This window comes from Phascolarctos cinereus, unplaced genomic scaffold (genome assembly GCF_003287225.1).
Source record: "Phascolarctos cinereus isolate Bilbo 61053 unplaced genomic scaffold, phaCin_HiC Scaffold_3;HRSCAF=262, whole genome shotgun sequence".
NCBI classification, from domain to species: Eukaryota; Metazoa; Chordata; class Mammalia; order Diprotodontia; family Phascolarctidae; genus Phascolarctos; species Phascolarctos cinereus.
The window spans coordinates 156,649,968-156,674,212 of record NW_027555736.1 but is presented as its reverse complement, the minus strand read 5'-3'; the positions used below and the strand labels follow the sequence as shown (position 1 = coordinate 156,674,212).

General features: G+C 38.4%; 1 protein-coding gene across 4 annotated transcripts in view; it reads left to right on the top strand.

Moving 5' to 3' along the window:
- Nucleotides 1-5,945: 5,945 nt before the first annotated feature.
- The window catches only part of TCF12 (transcription factor 12), a 416,785-nt gene continuing 398,485 nt past the window's right edge, over nucleotides 5,946-24,245 (top strand). For 2 of the 4 annotated variants that reach the window (XM_020981635.2, XM_020981615.2), the window contains exons 1-3: nucleotides 5,946-6,260; nucleotides 7,735-7,831; nucleotides 8,801-8,873. In XM_020981635.2, coding sequence (XP_020837294.1) covers nucleotides 7,757-7,831; nucleotides 8,801-8,873 — 148 coding nt within the window. In that variant the 5' untranslated portion in view covers nucleotides 5,946-6,260; nucleotides 7,735-7,756. Of the gene's footprint in view, nucleotides 6,261-6,697; nucleotides 6,799-7,734; nucleotides 7,832-8,800; nucleotides 8,874-24,245 lie in introns of those variants that run through there. The other 2 variants (XM_020981646.2, XM_020981625.2) reach the window with 2 other exon arrangements.

Sequence of the window (24,245 nt, the reverse complement as noted above, 5' to 3'; positions counted from 1 at the left end):
GAAGGAAATGGCAAGCCACTCCAGTATCTTTGCCAAGAAAACCCCAAATGGGGTCATGAAGAGTCAGACAGGACTGAAAAATGACTGAACAATGATTTCAGGCTTAAATGGCACATGTCCTTGGGGCCTCACTAGGTTAAATCTAGATCCTTACTGCAGTGCTTGGATTGCTTCTTTTAGCCCTTCATAATGGCTCAACTCCCCTGATAAACACCATGAGAAAGTCCTATCTCATAATCTGAATGGATACATTGATACTGGGCAAAGGCTACTTTGAAGAACATCTTTAAATAGGGAGTACTTCCTAAAAGTAGGGCAAAGATGAAAAATAGTACACCTCAAATGGAGAACATTGCACACAGTAGGAATTTAATAAATGTCTTAGTTCTAGTGCCATCTCCTTGTTGATTGTTTCCAATTTGTCCTATATATAGCTTGTTTGTACATAGTTGTCCAATTTTTAAAACATTTTTATTTAAAGTTTTGAGTTCTAGATTCTATTCCTCTCTCCTTCCCCTCTCCCTTTGCTGAGATGGTAAGTAATCAGATATAGGTTATACATATGCAATTATGTAAAACATTTCTATATTAATGAAAGAAAGAAAGTGAAAAACAGCATGCTTCTGTCTGTATTCAATCAATATCAGTTCTTTCTCTGGAGGCAGATAGTATGCTTCATCATTAGTCCTTTGGGATTGTATTGCTGAGAATAGCTAAGTCATTTACAACTCTTCATTGAACAATACTGCTATTACCGTGTACAACATTCTTCTGGCTCTATTCATTTCAGTATGCATCAGTTTGTGTAAGTCTTTCCAGGTTTTTCTGAAATTGTCCTACTTGTCATTTCTTATAGCACAATAATATTCCATCACAATCATATACCACAGCTTGTTTGGCCATTGCCCAGTTGATGGGCATCCCTTTGATTTCCAATTCTTAGACAACACAAAAAAAGCCGCTATACATATTTTTGTTGTCTATAGTTTTTTTTTTACTGTTGTCTCTCCCATTAGACTGTGAGTTCCTCGACAAGAACTGTCTTTTACCTTTTTTTGTATCCTCAGTGCTTACAGAGTGCCTGGCACACATCTAGCGCTTAATTAATATTTATTGACTAACTGTTGAATGAATGGACTTTTAAAACTCCAGATATTCCTGTCTCAGGAATGACCTCATCTAATGAATTGGACAAGGATATGGATTTTAGGAGAAGAGGGTTCTGCCCAGAGTGGAAGCAACTTGAGGCAAGTATAGGTCTCATTCTTCTTTATATCACCTACAGCTAGCAAATGCATTTCATGGGTGCCTAAAAATTTGTTGATTATTTGTAGGTTATCAATATCTGGGAAGTAATGATGGAGTATTGCTTCGATGCTTTGTGATTCTTGACCAATTCTCAACTGGATGATTTTTAAGCCCTTTGGCTTAAATTAAATTTGGACATCAATACAAGGGCTAAGAAATGGATTACAGGTACAATGCAACTCCAGTTTTAACCAGATTAATGCATTATTAGTACCTGAATTGCTACGTCTTTCCACTGAAAATAAGGATTTACCATTTCATCTTTCTCCCAGAGATTGTGAAAGAATAGATTAGACACAGAGGACTTTAGGTTGAAAGAGACCTTTGAGGCCATCTAGTCCAATATCCTCATTTTACAAATGAAGAAACGGAGGTCCTGAGTGGTGAGGTGACTTGCCCATGGTCACATCGCTGGTAAATAGCAGCTCAGGATTGAATTCAAGTCTCTTGATTGCATGGATGCTGATTATACACAAAGAGCTTCTAAAACAAGTCTGAAAGCTCACAATTGCTCACTCTTGTCCTTCATAGCTTATGTTTGGTTGGCTGCAGAGCAATGGTAGATAAGTCAGAATATGAGTACTATGAGATCCAGGTGGAAAAGTCTCTAAGTCCAAATGGCAGGCGAGGCACAGATGTGCTGACTGCACGCTGCGTCATAGCTGTGCTGTGGTATGGGTAAGGAAGTAAAGGGCATCAGGCTTACCGTGTAGAAGTCTTATTGCCACAAACCACACCTGTGGTTAAAGCTATCTCCCTCTCACTCAGTCCAATGCAAAGCATCCAGGTACAAAGGCAAGACACCTGGGCTCTCAACAACTTGGGTCACTGGAAAAAGCAGTGCAAGTAAAGGACCTTTCATCACTTGGGGGATCTGGTGGGACCCTTGTTTATCGTATTGAATGTACTCCTGTTTCCACCTTCTTTCCTTATAGATCTCCAACAGATTTATGAAAGGGTCCTGCCAACAGAGCTTCAGTAGTACATCAGTGATAACAATATAAACCTTGGTTCAACAATTAGTTACCATTAAGACCATCTTACTAACCTCTTTGGGACATGCAATATTTAGATAAGGCATAGTCCTTACCCTCATGGAATTTACAGTTTAGCAGGCAGTTTAGAAAGATAGGTAGCTCTGATATATGACCACAGAATTGATTACTTCAGTGGCTATCTAGTTCAATCCATACCCAAAAAGTGTTGCAACATATCCTATGACTGGTCAATCTGCCTCCCTTCTCTGTTCTCCCATTCTGTAACTATTGCTCTGGTATAATTTCCTTCTTATACTGTCTTGCATCACTTCCACCATCTGCTATCATTTATCATTGAATCCCTTGCTCTTTCATCAGGGACACCTAGCCAAACTCTCATCATGGATTATCTCTGCTAATTTCCTTCTCTGCTATCATGGTACCCATGTGAACTCTTCTGAGATTTCTTCTGGAGAAAGCCAAGCAACCATGACAAAACGACTCTGAAAAACTTTAGAGTTTTGATCAATGCTATGAAAAACCCACAAATCCAGAGGAATGAAGATGAAACTTGCCACCTACTTGCTGTCAGACAGGTGATAGATAGACTTAAAATGCAAAATGAGATATACATTTTTTAATGATCAACATGGAGATTTATTTTGATTCATATTTGCTATGAGGGTTTTATTTTTCTTTTTTTTCCCTTTTATTTTTTACTGTTCAATTGGGGGAGGCAGTGAGAGGAAGAGATAATACATGTTTGCAAAAGGAAGAATGAAAGAAAAGAAAAAGAGAGGTCATTTAAGATATTGGGAGCCAGTAATATATTTTTTAAAAGTCCAATGATTTGTTGACCAGGTTCTTCTTTTATAATTAAAGCTTGAAAGAATCCAAGAATGGATTGAAGTTTACCATAGATGAGGTTTATCATTGAAGGAGAGGACACAGATAGGATAGCAGGATAGGATAGAAGGCTTAATGGAAGGCTTTTCCTTCTACCTCCCCTTCCCTATTAGAAGTGAGAGATTAGGAAGATCTAAGCATATTTGTAAGCAGATGAGAAGGACTCAACAATTAGGAAGAGATTAAAGAAATGATTTAGTTTGAGTGAGAGGTTTTGACTCACAAGGTAAGGTCCTGGAAAGAGGCTGGAGAGAATGAAATCACTGGCATGGGTATGGAGGGATTATTGAGTAGAGATAAATCTTCTATGAAGAGGGGGAAGGTGGGTTATTATGCTGAGAAGTTAAGGGAAATTGAGGTGGCAAACCTAGGGAACTCTTATCAAATAGCCTTGATTTCTTCAGTGAGGGTAAATCTTTACTATAATTGTATGGTGGGGAAGGGAAGAAGTGCAATTGGCCTGAAAGGAGAGAATAAAAAGTTTGGAAGTCAGTGTGGTAAATTAAATATGAGTCAATTAAGTCTAGATAGAAGGACACTTAAATAGCAGCAAAACCCCAGCTGAGTTTGTGTACCAGGAATTTGTAGTGGTTGAAGATGACTCTTTTTTTAAATCCCCAATCACTCTCTTCTGTGTTGCCTGTCCCTTTGTAACTCAAGCCTGGGCTGCTTCTCTCTACATCCACTCTGCTTCTCTCTACATCCACTCTGCCTTCCTCTTCTTTCTAATTCTTTGGATGTTTTGGCTATTTAGCTATCTGACTTAGAGCCAGCATCCATTGTCAAATCTTGTTGACATCTCCACAATGTCTTGTGCATGGCCCCTTCTCTTTACTCTCACAGTCACAAACTCAGGCCCTCATTACCTCCTGCCAGGATTATTGCAATAGTTTCCTAATTGGTCTCTCTGTTTCAAGCCTTTCCCCCTCTCAAATCAATTTTCCACATAGCTGCCAAAGTGATTTTCCTATAGAATAGTTCTGACAGGTCACTATACATTGCCCCCTCTAAATTTCAGTGGGGTTCCTAAATACTTTGACATTTAAAGCTATTCACAAGTTGGACCTTTTCTATCTTTCCAGTCTTCTCCATGCACCCTACATATGTTCTCTTCTCCCATGTTTTGGCCTTTGCATTGGCTGTCCCCATATGTGGAATGCTCTTTTCTTCTTACCACTACCTCTGATGGTCCCCTAGATTCTTTCAACACTCACCTTAAACACTGCTTTCTGCAGGAGGCCTTTCCTAGTTCCCCCAGATGCTAGTGTCTTCTGTTCTAAGTTTACCTTTCATCTACTCTGTATGTTTTGTATGTACCTATTTCTCCTATTTATCTTGTTTTCCCCACTAGAATCTAACTTGCTTGAGGGCAGAGACTTTTTACCTATCTTTGTACCCACAACCCTTAGCACAGCACTTGGCACTTCTTTGGTATTTAATACATGCCTGTCAATTGATATATGATACACTACTATAGTAAGACATACAGAGTGGCTAGATCTTTGCAAATATCCATGATTCCATCATTGCATTGAATTTCTCCTGGTCCAAACTTAAACGAGAACAAAAGTCACTTATAGAGAGCAACTTTCCGGAGCTGAATCTCTCAGTGATTAGCTAGGTGCATATAGCGAAACTCCTCCCCATATAGCGTCTGTGGCAGTTCATAATGAAGGTTTTTTAAAGTTGGTAGAGCTGATATAGCTGGAACTCAGGGTCACCTCTCTGCACCTTGAGGAGGCTGAGGTGTGTGTGTGTGTGTGTGTGTGTGTGTGTGTGTGTGTGAGAGAGAGAGAGAGAGAGAGAGAGAGAGAGAGAGAGAGAGAGAGAGAGAGAGAGAGAGAGAGAGAGAGAGAGAGAGAGACAGAGAGAGACAGAGAGAGAGAGAGAATGGCGAATGTTTCCATGGGTGTAAAATGAAAGCCAAATTCCTTAAGCACCAGAACTCCTTATGAAAGGAAATAACCCAATTAAGACTTGGTTATTATCTTCCTCCAGCTACTACCCAACTTGGGTTTACTTCCCTGGGTCAGGGAGATTGGATGAGAGATTTTCGATTAGGGTGTTTAACAGGTCTTGGATTGAGAAACGAAGATCGGTGGGTGTAAAAGGCCAATACCATGCTGAGCGTTAGTGGGCTACCCTTTTCTGTGCTGTAATTTTGCCAATCCTTAGACTTTTTCAAAGTACAGTAACTATGAGAGCCTTAGAGCCTGGAACATTTTTCTCACACTTTTCCTGCTTATTTTCCGCACAAGGCGCTGTCCAGTACTCTGCACACCCCCACTCCTGGCACTGAAATTCGCGGGACTTAGAGCAAAAGATGCGGTTTACAGCCCCTTTACAGCGCTGGCCGAATAGTAGAAGAAAGCCAAAGTTCAGCTTCGTTGAGGCCTCTTATCTAGCTCGGAGCGTATCTCGGTCTAGGAGGTGGTCCGGGTGCAGGATCCAGATGCTCCTGCAGCTGCGACTCCCTCCAGCTCCGCGTTTATAGCCAGTAGAAGGAGGATGGAAGGGAGGAGGCGGCGCCGAGCTCTCGGCTCAGTGCGTTCTCTTCAGGGAGATCAGACGACTCGGCCCCAGCCTTCAGCCCCAGCTTCACCAGGGGCGTATCGCCTCCCCCCTGCATTCCAGCCCGCCTCACCCCACCGCGGGCTTTGTCCATGTGCATTGTAGCCGCTCCTCCCCATTCCCTCCGGCTCCTCCCACTCCCCAGCCCCCAACTTCCCGACTCAGCTGGGAGAGGGCCGGGGAGGAAAGGGTTAACCCCAGGGCTCCTCCAGGCGCGGAGGGATCCGGAGCCGAAGCCCGAGCGTGGTGCTGAGGCCGCCTAAGCAAAAAAAATGTCCGCCTAAGGGAGACCCACAAGTTCTATTCGGGGGCACAGCCAGCCCGCCCGGGGAGGAAGGGGCGGCCAGGCCCGAGAGCCCCCTCACCTGCCCTAATCTGAGTCTCTGCGAGGAGGAAAGTGGAGAGAGACGCCGGGAGGTGGAACGGAAAGCCCAAACCCGCTCTCCCGGCCAAAGTGAACTTCTATCGGGGTGGTTGAATGTGCAAAAGGAGCTGCAGGTAAATGCGGAGCTGGCTGGGGGCGCGGGGCGCGGGGCCCGGGGTTGGGGGAGAGTTGGGAGAGAAGTAGGGCAGGGACGGAGGAACCGGTGTGGGAGGGCGCGAGGGGGGAGGGGGAGCAGCGTGGATGGGGTGGGAGGTATGTTTGGGTTGATCTGGGAGCCGGGTCCCTGTGCGCTGCGCGGCAGCCCCCCTTGCCGGAGTGGAAGCTGTAGGAGTCGTTTCTCCCCTTCGGCTTCCCCCCCCCTTTTCCTCCCCGCGCCTGAACTCTGCCCCCCTTTGTAAAGCACCGAGCCCGGAGGACCCCCTCCAACTTGTGTGGGGGGAGGGGTGTAAGGGGGAGGCGGGGAGGAGGAGGAGGAGGCACTGGCACTCGTGCCGGGGGAAATGCAGCCCCACCGGGAGGCGGGCGGCGCACTCGGCCCTGTGCGCCCTGCACTCCGCTCCGCTCGGTGCTGGCGCGCCCGGGGCGCACACGGCGGCGGCGGCGGCGGCGGCGGCGCGGCTCCGGGGCTGTGGAGGCTCATTGTCTTGGCAGGTTCGGGGCTGGGTGGGAAGGAGGAAGGGAGGAAGAGAGGGAGGAGGCCGAGCCAGGAAAGGAGAGGAAGGAAGGGAGAGAGCAAGATTTAGTGGGCTTGTTTAAAAAAAGAGAAAAGAAAAGAAAGAAAGAAAAGGAAAGAAAAAGAAAATTAAAAAAAAAAAGCAAAGTCAGTTCTGTGTGTTGAGGAGCAAATTGATTCTCTGCAAATCAGCAGTAATGTCCGGGAAGCGGTAGCCGCAGACATGGCTCTAGTGAGATGCACATTCCCAGTAACTTGTCAGCTCTATTGTTGCCTAGATAGTGAGTCACTAAACATCTTCTCTCCCTCTCTTCTTCTCCACACTTGCTTGTTGGATGGCGAATTTTTTTCTCTCTCTCCCCCTCCCCCTTCCTCTTTCTAACCCTTTCGACCCCCTCTCCCCCGCCCCCACAAGGGATGAGACCTAAACCAGCTAGAGACCCGGTCCTTCCAGCCACCTCCTGGCGGGTGCTTGGGTAGCTGGCTGTCTGGGGTAGGGGAAGAAGGGGAGGGGAAAGGGTCCAGAGCTCTAGCAAACTTAGGGGAGATCTGTCGAGTTGCACGAGCCTCCGCTACCCTTTCCTGTTTGTTACATGTGTATTCAAAATGATTTGCCACCTCGTACTCAGCCACCTGGCTCCTCTCCTTCGTTAGGGATCAATACCGTACACATACCTCTGTTTGGGAGCGGGGGAAACCTGTACTCAGACAGGTCCAGTGCCTCCCCAGGATTATTAAAACAAACTGAAAAGGTCCAATATTAAAAGTGAGCCTAGGTCTCCAACCCTCACTTCCCCCTCTCCCAGAAAAGGCACCCTTTCCCTTCCTCCCACAATCACATACACTTTTGGATTCAGCTTCCAGTCCTTTCTGAACCATGGTGGTCTCACTAAGCAGTGTTTCCTCTATCTTAGGACCTGCTAGAAGTGACCGAAGATGAATTCTCAGCAGCAGCGAATGGCGGCTATAGGGACAGACAAGGAGCTGAGTGACCTGCTGGACTTCAGTGCGGTAGGATATCTTTCGAGGTGTTCTTATGACTCTGCCCTGGTAAAAAAGAACCTGGGATTAGGGCTGCCTCAGTTCCAGCTGCACTGCTCAGGGCCCGAGTCCAGCTCAGCCAAGTTGGACACCTGAACTTTGATGTAATGTCTAGACTTCCAGATTTAAAACTTTAATGCCAGAGGGGTCATTTGGCTTAACTAGTGAAAAGCAGAACAATGTAATCGTACACTTTTGGTTGAGTCACCCTGTGACCCTGATGATTATCAGAGTTCTTTTAAAAAATTATTTTCTTGCCTCTGAAGCCAACTTTATGCTTCCCCTCCCCCCACACTTCTTTTTCCTTTGGTTAATTTTAATGTATGGTATCTTAAAGATGTTAGCTCAGATAAATCCAACCCAGGGTTATTTTAGTGTTTTTATGAGTCTGTTTACTGAAGCAGGTACTTTTGTTCTAAGCCAGGTTAGATTTAAAAAATGAGGGAAATAATTTAATACTTAAAATCATTGACAATGAAACCAAATCATCTTTGCTCTTAATTCTGGTACAGTGGAGTCTCTTTGTGACTCTGCTGTTAGGAGACAGGACTGACACCTGCAGTGTGGTTAACCACTGTTATAATGAACCTTTTCTGTATGTAGTTATAGTTAAGGGAACATGAATTATCTGAATTCTCATATGAACAAGCTGTTTTATTCCTGTGCATTAATTGTTCAATGCGAATCATTTAGTATTGACTTTTATAGTTTTTGGCATTCATAGAGGAACAGAAGAGTGACAGTATTTACAAGTAATGTTATAAAGTAGTAGGGCTCACAAGTCTTTTTGGTTTGGAATGCATTGATTCAATCTTATTTCATTTCCAGCTTTGAAATGTGGCAGCTAATTGATTTCTCTGTGTGAACTGCTGTGCAGCAGAGAGATGCAGCTTATAAGAGGAGTTTCCTTACTAACATGAATTTTTGGTTGTTTTACAGATGTTTTCCCCACCTGTTAATAGTGGGAAAACCAGACCAACAACCCTGGGAAGCAGTCAGTTCAGTGGTTCAGGTAAGATGCAGTTGAAAGCCTCAAGTTCAAATCTCTTGGGTTCTGATACACTGCTTATTGGAAGAGGTTAAAATGTTTTTATTTTAAAATGATGCAGAAACACAAATCTGCTAATTAAGTGTCAGTTTCAAAATAAAAACATAGTGATCTATTTGTCTTTAATGTTAGAAGATTAGCCATTTAGGATGTCTTGAAAAACATCACCTTCCTTCATAAATCTTAAGCTTCAGTAAAGTGTTTATTTAATATAAGAGATCCTGGAACACGTTTCCATGCAAAAGCTAAACAAAAAATGCTATTTCTATGGGTTGTTTGCATGTAAAAGCATATACTTTTTTATTTTCTCTCTATACATTTGACAGTACTTAGCACTGTTAGTCAAAAAGTTTATTAAAATATATTAAAATGGCACTATTGAATGAATGCATTTGTACTTCAAATAAGACTGAGCAAATGAAGTATTAGGTAAAATGGCTATTTTCACAGATTTAGAAGTTAGGAATAAATTGGTGGCCACTTTTTTTTAAAGCATGGAATAAAAGTTAATCATAAAAATATAGAATTCTGTTCTTATCTTCTAAATAGGGAGAATAATGAATAGGTGAATGAAACTTTTCCTAAATTCTAATAACGTTGGGACACTGATTAGATTAAGTTAAATCAAATTTAAAATTCTACATCTTCTTTATCCACCTAAAACTATTTTGAATGTTTATGAGTAATCATTTTCTTGATCGAATGATCATGTTGATCTCCTGAATATTTTTTATAAATTTTGCTATCATTCCACATAGAATGTGAAGAAAGTATACTTTTTCTTCAAGTCATTCCTTTTCAGTTTCCCAGAACAAAGTCCATTCTGGTTTGAAGAAGCTATACTTTTCTGTGTGTTTTGCCCCTTAATGCTTAGATTTTTTTTTAAAAGCATAAAACTTTCACTAAAGCCATGACATTGAATATTTAAGAAAATCAGTTGTTAAATACATGTGACAGAATTTTTACAAATCTGTATGTATCTTAATAAAATTGTTTGCTTTTTCTGAGACCAAGAATTAAACCCTACTTTTATATCAGTTCACTTGTGGAAATATTTTAGTTTTATGGTACTCAGTACTGGTAAAAAGTAAAACATTTCACATTTTAAAAACAGAATTCCAAGTTGATATTATTAATCCTAAGGATATTTTGAAATGTCAGCTGTTTTCCCTTTCCTTGTTACTGGTAACCAAAGGAAAGCTTTATCCCCAAACTCTTTTTTGGTAGGGGAAAAAAAGACAATTATTTCTAAATTAGTCATTTTAAAATATCAAACCAAATGTAGTCCACATTCCCTTTCCTACTAGTGTTTAGGAGGGAGGCATAAAGGCTTAGTTTTTGCAGCTAAGAATTATTAAAATCAATTTCAATTTCTTTGTTAAAGAAATATTTTGAATATTAAGTGTCTAAAATATAGTAGGCACTCAGTAAATGTTTTTTGAATGCATGAATGATGCTGATTCTAGAATTAATTCATTTTCTGTAATTTTAATATATTCTTTTGACCATGAACTAAGAAAACTTTTGGAAAATTTTTATTTGAGCAACATTTTTTGTGTTCTTTTGGAAATACATTTATAGACTTTCCATTTGTGATAACTTTATTATTTTTTAGAAGATATTTTGTTATTTAACTTTATAAAATAAAAAATGAAAAATACAATTTTCCTGTATCTACTTATATATTTGAATATTAGTTCTTAGGGATTTTCTATGTCAGCTTGCCATATTTCAAAAATTTTCATATATACATTTAATTTGAAATAAAAGGATATTGGGGCATGTTGAAATGAGTAATTTGTCTCCCAATTACTTAGAACATATGTCAAATTTTAAGTTTTTTTTGTGTGAGAAAAAGTCGAAACATTAGTTGATACTTTAGAGGATTTTGGTTTAAGATGACTGATTTCTGTGTATGTTTTAACTTTATACTCTCTTTGGTACTCAACATATCTGTCCTGTGAATGGGTATAGTAATTTTTTCCTATTCTGCCAAGTACATTATGCAGTCCAGATTTAAGTAAATCTTATTAATGTAAAGAGATTTAAATTTTGTAACTGAATTTTATATCACATGTTTGATGGCAGACACAGTGTAAGGATTTGCAAAATCCTTTTTCCAGGTATATTTAAGGAAATACTTAGAAGAAGTTGGTATTGATATTTCATTTGGATAGTGTATCTACATTTTGAAACATTCACCTGCCAAGGTTTCTGGAGATATTTTGTAATTAATTCTCATATCTTAAAAACATTTACTTTTTGAAGTTGCAGAATGAAGTGTTTGAAGAGGTGTTTCTGTCAATATCAAGTAATAATTTTCTTGTCAAAAGAATAAAATTCCATGGAAAACATAAAATCTGTCACTGATGAGAATAAGTTATTGTACAATTTAGATCCCAGTGATGAACATTTCTATCCTTTTTGAAACAATGATTTTGCGTTCTTAAAGGACTTTTTGAAAATAATGGCATTTTGTTATTAATTTTTAAACTTGAAATTCATATCTTGGATGCTGTAATACCTGATATTGTTTTTGATCTAATTCACAAAGCAAAATATGATTACTTGTATGACAGCTGCAACATTATCAGAAATCACTTTGGGGAAAGGTTAATGCATACCTTATCATTACTTATGTTTCTGGCTCAGTGTTAAATACCATTTTTCGAGACTTCTAGGTGTTAATTCACTTTGGCATTATACATATGTTGAGGTAGTGAACTTGTCTATTTAGTATTGTGTTGCATGTAGATGTAATAAAATATATGTAATCCATCAGATGTTGTTACAGTGACCTTGACATAAACGTAGCCCACACTATATGAATGAAAGGTAATTAACTTATGTGAACTATTTTGTAGGATACTGTCTGTCTTTACAGAAAGAATTTGTTGAAATGATGCTTGGAAAGAAAATAGAACAGATGTTTAATTTCTGAGATTTCCTAGGTTTAAATTGTGTTTTGTGACCTTAGCTTAGTGGATTCAGCAGTTGCAAACTAAATGATACTTGAAAAAATTTTTATTGGTTAGTATTTGAGAACAAGTAATATAAGTGAAGTAGAAAGGAAAAATCAAATATTTATCTAGATCTTTTTCTCCTCAGCATCATATATATATATATGTGTTTTTCATAAAGGATTCCCTAAAACATTGAGTGTTCAGCTTCTCATTGATACTTCTATACTGAAAGTGAAAGTCTTTTGTAACAACAAATAAAGGTTAATTTTTTCTTATTCCAAACATTATTCTTTTATAACAATTGAACACTCTGTTCTGGCTTTAAAAAATTTCTTATTCTTTTTATAACTTCATGGATTTCTCTGGCATTATGAATAGCATCCTTTCTCTTTAGTTTTTAAGAGTATTAAAATCCTTTGTTCTTACTTTCAGCAACCAAAATTTTTAAAATTTTAGATGAATGGATCTTTTTACAATGTTGGGCATACCATAAAAATATATATTTAGTAAAGACAGTATTTGTAAGAGAGATTTTTAAATTACTGGTAAGATTGGTCTCTCTTCTTTTCATTCCCAAATTGAATAGACCATTAGGATGGTGATGAAGTTGCATAAGCATTTGGTAAAATCTTTAAGGAAGTAACAACCAATATTTTTACCATTGTCATAATTCATTTAAGCATTGTGCAGGCATAAGCTGATGTTTTAAAATTTAGGACAAACCAGGTTTGGTACTTTTACTTTTGCTTATTTTTTTAGAGTGATGAGCTGGGCATGCTGTTTACCTGTTCATATTGAGATTTATGTCACACTTTATATAGTAACATGTCATTTGTGTGAGTCATGGAAAGTATAACAGAATTATAGTGCAGACTAACAGAAGAATGATTGAGTTGCTAGTCTGGTGTTAAATGACTGATATAAAGTAGGTCCATCTTTAAGCAGGCATATGGTACAGGTGTGCCTGCTTTAAAAAAAACACACATACAAAATTTTGAATTTAGAAAACATAAGTTAGGGGCAGTTTTATTCATATTACAGGTGGATTCTTAGTTTCATTAAATAATTAACTGCAGTAGTCCTTTAAATAGTAATCCTGTCTAATGGATTTAAAGTCTTTTCTTTCCTTACAATGTTTTAGGGATATACTTCTTATTTAAAAAAAAAAGTATAAAGAAGTAAGATTTAGTTTTATATTTAGTTTAAGATAAAATTCAATATTGCATAGTCTAAGAAATTGCAATTATAAGATGATTTTAAATATAAAATTTTCCTTTAACATCCATGTACTTTGCATTTTTCAACCCTCTGATATACAAAACAGTATTTCTTATAATGGAATAGATAGGGGAGGAGGAGAACCTTTTGATTTAAATAGAATTGTGGCAAAAATTTAGATTTAAATGAACTGGGCAATTAGTACAGTTGTTAAGGATAGGTACTTGTGTTCCATTTCTGACTGTTTGTTAACATTACTTGGAACTGTTATTGGATACTTCATATTTTGATGACTTAGATAGCTGTCTTTAGTGATGAGTCATGGCCTCTTACAGGTTTTTTGATGAAATTATAAAGCCTTGATTAGGATGCCATTTTTCCTCCTCTCAGGTGATGTGACTGTATTTCAGTTGCTATTTGTATTATGTTTGTCAGGATGAGAAAGTTAAAATTTAACCTGATGCTTTAGTACAATAGTAAGTGAAATGAGAAGGAAAAAACACATTTAAAAACATTACAGTTCAGAAAATACTGCCCTTTTAAGTAATGAATTTTTATTCACCTCTGTGTGGTCTGTCCACTAGCAACACTTAGTGAATACCATTTGTGAGCAGAGTACTGTTCTTGGAGCTGTAGGAGAATTTAAGCAACCACAACAGCCAAAAGTGTTTTCTTGTCCTTCAAGTAGACTATGTTGAAGAGGAATAATATAAAGACCTGAAGCAACTAAGTATTACTTCCATAGTGCCTTGCGCATTATAAGAGCCTACTAAATGCTGGATTGATTTTACAGAGCAGCATAGAAGTCAGTGTAAATTAATATAGTTCCATACTGCAAGTACTGAATAGAATAGCTGCATGAGAATCAGTCATGGCAAGCTTTCTGGAGCAAGTGAATCTTGAATTAATTAAGGGAAATGGATTATTGCATAGGAGAGAAGAGATTCTATGTATGAGGAACAGCATTTGGTAAGTCATAGAGGTGGCAATGGACAGGTTTGTGTTAGGGATGGCTGGAAGATTAACTTGGTTGGAGCTTTCCCTTTATGCATAGGAGAATTATAAGAACTTAAATTGATAGTGGGGTAGGGAAAGCCACTTTACTGGTGAGAAAGTCTTTGAATTGTAGAAAAGTGATATAAGGTGTTAGATGGACACTGTCCTAATGGCTGTATATTGGATGAATTAAAAAAAAGTTTTATTGATGTTTTAAAATCTTCAGTCAATCAACAAGCCAGTAAACAAGCATTTATTAAGCCCCTATTATGTGCTAGGCACTTTATGAAGAGCTGGGGATGAAAAGAAAGGATAAAGTTCCTGCTCTTAAGGATCTCATAGTGGAAACAATTGTCTATACAGGCATATCTATCTACACATATATGTATGTACACATACATATGGAATAAATTGGAGATAATTAACAGAAGAAAGGTCTTAGTATTAAGGGAGATTGTGAAAGGCTTCCTATAGAAAGTGTGATTTTTTTTTTTGGAGGCAGCTAGGTGGCTGAGTGGATAAAGCACCGGCCCTGGAGTCAGGAGGACCTGAGTTCAAATGCAGTCTCAGACACATAAAACTTACTAGCTGTGTGACTCTGGGCAAGTCACTTAACCCCAATTGCCTCATATAAAGAAAAAAAAAGAAAATGTGATTTTTTTTTCTTGAAATCACACATTAGTTATGAGTCATGACCTCTTGAAATTTTGAAGGAAATGAGAGAGGGCGAAAGATGGAAACCAGCAGGGGGAGAGTTCTAGGCATGAGAGACAGTCAGCCAGTGAAAATGCACAGTCAGGAGATGGAGTGTCTTGTGCAAAGAACACCAAGGAGGTCAGTGTCATAGGATTACCAAGTACATGGTGAGGAGGCCAGATTATGAAGGGCTTTGAACACCAAACAGAGAATTTTATATTTGATCTTGGAGGTGATAAGGAACCACTGGAGGTTACTGAATATTGGTTGGGGAGGGAATTACATGGTCAGACCTGTGAAGGAAGATCACTTTGACAGCAGAGTGGAGGACAGACTGAGCTGAGAGACTTGATGCAGTTTCTCCTAGTTGTTCCTTCATAGAATCTTCCCTTGTAATAAAGAAGTATAGTGGAGTAAAACAAAGAGAAAAAAATGGTAGTCTAGTAGTTCTCCTTGTTTTCCAATATACTTTTCTCTTGCCCCTTTAACCTTCCTTTGTAAAAAGAAAAATAATCAAGAAAACCAGCTAATGTAGCATCTTCCTCTGCCGATTTCTCATCCTTAATCCTTCCCCATGTCCCCTGTGAGGAGGGAGCAGTGGGTTCATCATTTGTCTTCTGGAATCAATATTGAATATTGAATTTAATCCAAAGCCAGTTGCTTTGGGTGTTGTTTTTACTCGTATTATTGTAGTTACTGTGTTCATTGTTTTCTTGATTTTATTTCATTCTGCTTCAGTGGGTATAAGTCTTCCCTTATTTCTTCGAATCCTTTATAGTCATTGTTCCTTACAGTGGCCAAATGTTCCATTACAGTAATATGGATTTTCTTTGGTTAGTCCAGACCTGCACAACTTGTAAATTTCAGGCCACGGAAAGGTTAGACTAGAGACAGACTGATGATTGTTGGTTGCTGTAGGTCACGTGACAGAGAATGAGCAGTGGTAACCCTACATTTTCCAAGGGCCGCCTGAAATCCTTTGGTGGGCTGCATGTTGTGCAGGCCTGGGTTAGCCCTTCCCTAACTGATGCACACTGACATTGTTTACAGTTTTTTTAATCTATAAAAAAATCAATCAAGTATTTTTTAAAGCACTGACTGTTCTAGAACCATCCTAGGTCATGAGAATACCAAGATAAGAATGGAACGGCCCCTTCCTTGAAGGATGGGAATTATATTCTGTCTGAAGCTTACATGATATAACAAAAAGTGCTGCTTTGAATATTTTAGTATACCTAGGACCTTTCTTTTTGTCCTTGACCTCCTCAGGGTAAATGACCCTGAGGGTTAAATAGTATAAGTTAATACTTTTACCTGTGTAATTCCAAATTGTTTTCCAAAACACTTAAACCTATTTGCAGCTTCACCAACAATGTGTTAGTTTGCCTGATGTCCCTTAGCCCCACTAACACTGATTATTTCTGTTTTTGTTATCTGTATCAGTTTGCTGGGTGTGAAGTAAAATCTCAGTTGTGCTAATTTACATTTAAATTATAATTAGTGCTTAGAGAATCTTTCCGTTTGGTTGGTGGTAGTTTGCATTTCATCTTTTGAAAACTTCACATCTTTTGCCTGCTTCACTACTAGGTAGTGGTTCTTGTTTTTATATATTTATGTATCTTGGAAATCAGTCTTTTTCTCAGATGTGTTTCTGAAGATTTTTCTCCATCTTAGGATCAGTTGTTAGTAGAAGTGAGGGAGATGTCACTAAGTCCTATTTCTGTGGTGAGAGCCTAAATGAGGCTATTAGTTGTGGAAGTAGAAAGGAAGGACATGTAATAGAGAATTGGCAATATTTAGCTATTGATAGAATATAATTGGGGAAGGAAAGGGAGACAACATTACCAAATCTGAAATATTAAGAAAATGGTGGTATTGCAGGATGAGATTGTAACTTCACTTTTTAACATTTTAAACTTAACATGCTAAATTCAGATGATAGATACATCTTTTAGGTATGTGAAGTCAAAGCTAGAGATGTAGATTTTCAAACCTTCCACTTTCAGAGTAAAGAGATGAGTGAATGAGTGAGTATCCTAAGGGACTGATTTTAAAGGCAGCAGAACAGAAGGTCAAGGGTTGAGCTTTGTGGTATTCCCATAGTGAATTGTGGCATTAGAGGTAGTAGTCAATGAAAGAGTGTTAGATTCAGGGTAAAATCAGAGACTTTGGAGTTTGGGTCACAGGTATTTCTTTGGATGTGGAAACCTGTACTTGGTGTGAATTGGTTTTTATATAAATAGCACCCTTCCCCCAATCTATATTAATGAAACCGTGGACTCCATTCATATCCTTACACATACTTGAACTAATTTCATTTTTTGGCCTAAACTTATAGAAGCTGATTTAAAGCTAGTAGGAGTCAGTATTGAGATGGATTGTACTGTTACTTTTTATTGTGTTGTTATATTCTAGGTGAAATGGGGTATGTTTTGTTAAGGGGGAAAATCATTCCCCAATGGGGACAAGATAATAAAGTAAAATTATGGAACATTTCATTTTTCCATTCATGCAAATAATGATATATATGATTATTTTTCTTTTCTTTTTTTAAAAAGAATTGATTTTTAGTTTTTTTTTTTTGGCTAGGCAATGGGGTTAAGTGACTTGCCCAGGGTCACACAGCTAGTAAGTGTTATTATGTGTCTGAGGCCGGATTTGAACTCAGGTCCTCCTGAATCCAGAGCTGGTGCTCTATCCACTGTGTCACCTAGCTGCCCCCTAATTTTTAGTTTTGAACATTCACTTTTATAGGATTTTGAGTTCTAAATTTTCCCCCCTCCCTCCCCTACCCCCTCCCGAGATGGCATGCAGTCTGATATAGTCTGTACAGGTATGATCATATTAAACATATTTCCAAATTAGTCATGTTGTGAAAGAAGAATCAGAACAAAAGGGAAAAACCATGAGAAAGAAAAAACAAAAAAAAAACAACAAAAGTAAGAGAAAATAGTATGCTTTGATTTGCATTCAGACTCCATAGATCTTTCTGTGGATGTGGGTAGCATTTTCCATCGTGAGTCTTTTGGCATTATCTTAGAAGTGATACATATTATTAAAAGACTAAATGAAAATTGGTATTAAGGGAAAACCAAGAAGTTTAGTGGTCAGCAGGTAATTAACCATGTATATTACCTTACTGTCTTCCTCCCCAGTGGTATAGACTTCTTAAATGACTTAGAAATATTATGTTGTTTTGCAATTAAGGGATTTGAAGGTACAGAATGGTGAGCTTGAGTTCTTCACTCTGAGATGCTCCTCAGTACACAGGTGTGTGTATTGTTTCAAGGCTGTAACGTTTGTGTGTAATCCTCAACTGCAGCCTGAGTAGAGAATGTGCAAGTAACTAATTTCATCATATTACTTATACTGCCCTTACTGATATTTCGGGCTTTGGTAGTGCATTCTAAAGTGCATGTCAGGACCTATTTTGCTTCTCAGATAGTGTAAGGCCAGATGAAGGGGGACATTCCATAGACAGAGGCAGAATATTTTCCATGGCTGGTGGGTATGGGTGGCCTCCAGTACAATATAGAAAATTGAACTCAATAGGTTTGTTCAATTGTTTTTCAGTCACATCAGACTTTTTGTGATCCCATTAGGGTTTTTTTTTTCGGCAGAGGTAACCATAGTGGTTTGCCATTTCCTTCTTCAGGTCATTTTACAGATGAGGAAACTGAGGCAAACAGAGATAAGTGACTTGGTCAGAATCATACAGCTAGTAAGTCTCTGAGGCCAGACTTGAACTGAGGAAGATAAGTCTTTTTGACTCCAGGCCCTGCACTCTATCCACTGCACCATCTAACCAAATGGGTACTTCTGGCCAGATGAATTGTTTGGAAAAAATTTTCCTCTTGTTTTCTTTAGTTATTTGCAGAAAATCCATAGTTTCCTAAAAAAGAACTAGGGTATGGAAAATAAAGATAGAGAGCTGAAGTAGGGTATTGCAGTGCTGGGGTGGGAGGGCCTTTATTCCTCTGTTTTTAGCGTTTGTGTTTTCAGTGTCTTCTCAGTGGCAGTATTGGTTGTTGGAGTATTCTAGTACTACATGGACTTCAGTACCTCTTGCTTCATTCTAGCCAATCGTAGACCTTTGTTAAGCACATGCTGTGTGCAGATCATGATGTTAAGTTATGATATCTAAGAAAGTCCCTTTCCTCAATGATGCTTATCTTCTAGTAGGGAGATAAGATCCATGTGTAGATAACTGTAATGCACAAATAAGATATAAGGATAATAGGGAGGTGAAAAAAATGGTGTTTGAGGTCTGTAGGAAAAGTTAGTGCTGATCAATTGTTGAGCAAGGCTAATAGGATTAGCCTTGCTCAACAAATTGAGTTTGTAAAGATGGATAGGAACTCAGAGGACTTGGGGGGGAGCATTTAGGCCTAGAGGACAGATAAAGCATGGAGGCTGGTAAGTGTAGGTGTGTTCTGTGGGGAACAAGATATAGTTCATTTTGGAGAGAGCTTACTGAATGTTGTTGGGGGTCGGGGGGAGGATGAGAGAGAAGACTAGAAAGGGCTTGAAAGGATTTCAAAGAGTATGAAGCACTTCATTATCTTATTCATTGTCTGATTTTTTTAAATTGGAAAAGAATCTATTTTGGCATGGAAGAGTCAGGTGTTAGTGTGCAGGTGAGACAGAAGCAAAAAGACTGAATGTCTTATTTAGTAATGGAGCTGGAACCAGCTTTACTGTTTCTACATCAAAAGCTTTCCTCATTATGTCTTTTCTGTAGATTAAATTACATTGTCTTGATAGGATAATTGAATTTGTCAGGAAGAAGGATGTGGCTATTGGTGAAAATTTGTGTTGAGATAGTTTTAAAGTGTGTGTTCATAAAGGGCATATTTGAACCATTCAGGCTTTACATGGAGGTAGATATTTAAGACCAAAGTCCAAGCTTACATACTAAAAGTAAAAACAGATTAGAAATGAATGCTTAATTTTGACTGCATCTAGGAATAGCACAAGGGAAGAGAAGCTTCTAGATGAAAATAATAATGAATAAAGCATTTCTGAAAATGCTAATCTCAAACAATTAAACAGCAAAACGATGATACTTTTGAAAGACATTTTTACTTTGTGGTTCGAGTGGGAAAGATTGACCTGAGGTGTTGATAGTTGTGGACTCTTCAATACCTTAAGAAGGTGATTGGATCCTGGCAGTGGGGGGTTTCTTATGTGTTGCTGTGGTCTGAATAAAGGATCATCTAAATTATTGGACAGGTTATCTATAGATATGAAACTGAGGGAGGAGGTCTTGAATGTTGCCTGGGCTTATTTGCTTCATATAGTTTGCCTGTGAGCCATTAAGGGCTTTAAAAACCAGCAGGGCCAACTTAAAATCAATCCACCACTTCATTGGAGGCTAATGTAGAGAACACAGGTTGGACTTAATATGATCACGGTTGCTCAAATCAATGAGCAAATGCACTGCTGCCTTCAGCACAAGCTGTAAGCGGTGGAGGTGCACTGCGGGGCGCCCTACTAGGAGGGAATTACAGTAATCAAGCTTCATGGTCCGAGGGGCATATGTTGCTGTTTTGAGGTTGTTGTGGGATAAATAAGAGTGCAGATTGTACAACTGGAAGGCACAGAAAGTGCTAGTCTTACTTTGAACATAATGGCATAGAGATGGGTTGGTCAAAAGTGATGCTGGAGATTTGAAAGTTGTCTGGCACTGCTGGGAAGAAACCAAAGATGAAAAGAAACTTACATATTCTCTGATGCTAGAAACTCCTTCACATTTTTAATTTCAGTCTTTTCAAAAGTTGTGGCACATCATACTGTCATTGCCATTCAGGGCAAAGAGAAGTCTCTTTCCTGATTTAGTGATGTAGATATAGAAGGAACTGGTCAGAAGGCTGCTTTTCTGTGTGGAATAAAATAAAGAAGAAGTCTCTGGGAAATACTCCATGTTGAGTGTCTTCATGCTAGAATGGACTTATCCTCTAGGTAATTGGAACCATTTCAAATCTGTACTTCATATACCTTAGTTATCTGAGCAACAGAAAATTCCATTCACACACCAAGAGAGAGATTAAATATGTTGAGAACTGTCATATGACCTTGTTGCCCAGCATAGAACTTTTTGGAACTACAATAGATCTTAACGACCATTGGGTTTAATCCCTCATTTTATAGATGTGGAATCTGAACCCAGAGAGCTTAAGCAATTTGTCCAAGTTCACACAACCAGTTAGAAGAAGAGCTTAATGTGTACACCTTACTAGAAGGCTAGGGCTTTAGATATGGTGTTCTTTACATTACACTGGATTCTTTTGTGCACAAAAGAGACATAGAAAAAGGTCAGTGTACCTTTTTTCTAGGTTTCTTTCAAGGGATGATGGAGGTATCAGAATCTAGAATCAGAGCTCGTTATTTGGACTCAGATACCAGGATTATGAAATATCTTAGCTACATCATATATAACATCATTATTAGTTGTTATTATTATATAATGTATCCCACCTCTGACACATATGGGCTGTGTGACTGAAGGCAAGTTACTTTACTTCTCATTGCTCCAGGTAGCTCTCTAAGACTGTAAGTTTCAGAGAAGGTGCTAACCTGTATAGGTAGGTGCCCATTAGTAAGAACAATGACTCCTGTGAAGTGGTAATATTATTCAAATTTGTATTGCATATTTCTGTTGCTTTGGAACGAGTTGCCATATTTTGCATATAATTATGACTTTGAAAAGTTCAAATCCGATAATGAATTAATCATTCACACTAATCAAAACCAGGTTGTATTGGTAGAGGGAGTTTACTCATCTGGGAGTTCCGTATACAAATAATATCAGAGACCTGAGGCAGCTAGGTGGTACAGTGGTTAGAGTGCTGGATCTTAAGTCAGGAAGACCCGAGTTCAAATCCTGAATGAGTTGCTTCCTTTGTGATCATTTAATCTCTGCCTGTTTCAGTTTCCTTATCTGTAAAATGGGGATAATAATAGTTTTAAAGATTGTTTTAAAGATAAAATGAAATAATATTTTTAAAGTGCTTTGCAAACCTTAAAGCACTATATAAATGCTATAGCACACACAGTTTAAGAATTACTCACTGAAATAGAATTAGTCTTGAGGAACAGACTTCCTGCTGTCTTTCTTAGACATTATTTGCCTCATCTATCTCTACAAAGTGAGTTAAGGACTAATTTTGAGTGAAATTAGCTTTTTTGATCTTTTCTGTTAAGGTGTGTCCTTGTCTTTCTTTGGGTTGATTATAGATGTGGAAATCTTGGAGGTATCTTTAGGAGGATGGAGTTTTTTTTTTTAAGAGATCCTTGTCAAAATCCTGATAATTAGCCTAAAGTTAACCAAAAATAGACCCAAACATAGCTCATGCTGTCTCTGGAGCAAAAGTATTGGCCTGAAAAAAATGTGTTTGAAAAGCATTCCATTTCTCATTTACCTTCATTAAGAAAAAGGGAGATAATATGGTTCATTAGGGAGTGGACTCATATTCTACTTATTGGTAAATATGACACTGTGCTATTAATGAGCTTTATAGCTTGTTTAAAATGGCTCTAGTGAAGGAATGGGGACTTTTAATGACATCCTGGCTGAAACAAGTTGTATTTTTCTAAGAATGAAAAATATTCTGGGAACCTATAGTTCTTACAGCCTTGCTACTGCTTAATGTGTAATGTAAAGGTAACAGTGAAGTAAGAGAGTGTGTGTGTGTGTGTGTGTGTGTGTGTAATAAACTAGGCAGTTGTAGAATCTATTTGAGTGGCAGAACAGACTATCCTGGCAGCCATGCAAGCCCATTTATTGTGATCCCTAGGGCCATTGTTTCAGGAACCAGGTACAATGTTGAATAATTTAAATATACACTAAAAAAAAAAGTCTGTATGGTCTTGACAGGCTCTTCTGGAGGAACTTAGCACAGTACATACAGAGAGGGTCTTTCTTCCCTTCATGTCCCTAAGCTTTCCTTTTAGGCCTATGACCAGTTCTGTGATTATCAGCTCTATAGATTTGCCTTCATTTACTTAGGTTTAATTTGCCTATAGACTTGCAGAACAAGTTATAGTAGCAGTAGGACTTTGCCCAGTGGATGACTAGGTGAGGGAAGAAAAAGCAAAATGATACAGGTACTGTAATAAACATTTGCTGTCTTCCTCATAATACTTGTAGGAAGTTGGTAAGTATTGTTTTCATCTCAGAGGAAATAGAGAATAAACAGTGATATACATTTGCCTGTGGTTTCTTATTGCCCCTCAGTAGTAGCAAAATGAGCAGTTGGAATTGCACCTGTACTGATGTCAATCTAAATGAGAACACACATGGTTCATCTTGAGGCAGCCTTTATTATCTTTAGAAAAGACACTTTAGAAATTGCAACTGTACCAGTTACATTCCTTATTGACATTCTCTTAGCCTAACATGTCCTTTTTTCTACTTCTTACATCCAAATCCTATGCAAGGACTTATAGATCATGTCCCCTACTAACTACTCTAGCCTTCAACAACAACAGCAGCAGAATAGCATTTAACATTTATGTAGGGCTTTAGGTTTGCAGAGCACTTTATGTTCCTACCTTATTTGAAAATGTCTTCAAATGTTGAAAGAACACTCATGTTAAAAAAAATAGAGTTGTACCAACTAGGTAACCGTAGGGAAGGAGATCAGTTCAGCCGAATAACTTTACTGCAACTGTCCAACAATAGGCCCTCTGTTTTATATAGATGTAGAGTGTGTGGATGGGAGGTTGGACTGGATGACTTACTAATCTGCTCTATCACTTCTCTGGATTCTGAATTGCAAGTCTGTGATTTTCTCCCTGAATTTCTATAGTGTTTTCCACTTGCCAATACCACATAGTTTAGCATTTTGTTTGCCTTCATATTTGAACTTGCCATTGTTTACTATGATACAGAGGCATATACAACCAAATCCCATAATCATATTTGTTGTTGACATCTTTGTGAAGTAGCTAGGCTGTTGACTTCTCCTATCAAATGTTGACCTTTTCGATTAGTTTTTTGTGGTCTTGTGGGATTCACTTTGTAAGTAGCCCATCTCTTGTTGGTCATTGTTGCTAAATGACTTGCCTAGTGGCTTTCACAAATAGAGTGATCTAATGAGCTCTCGCTCCTGACTTTCTATGGAGTCCTCATTTGTCATGTGTTGCAATGTGATTTTTACAGGTTATATCCTTTTGCATTTTGGTTAACTTCAAGATTATATGACTTAGCAGCATCTTGGTCAGTCTTTGTCCGTGTTGCTAGAGTTTGTAACTAAAGTACATGTATTCAACTGATTGATTCTTGTCCTTTGTGCTTAAGAGGAACAGAATGACATTACTACGTCGAGATCAAGATAGAGTGTGTTCGACTGTGGCTGATCAGACCGATACGAGCTCAAAACGCTCTACCACAGGTTGGGCACAAATAATCCATATGATCCTTTGGAGTGTAGTTGTCTCTGTTTCAATTACTTGCTCAATG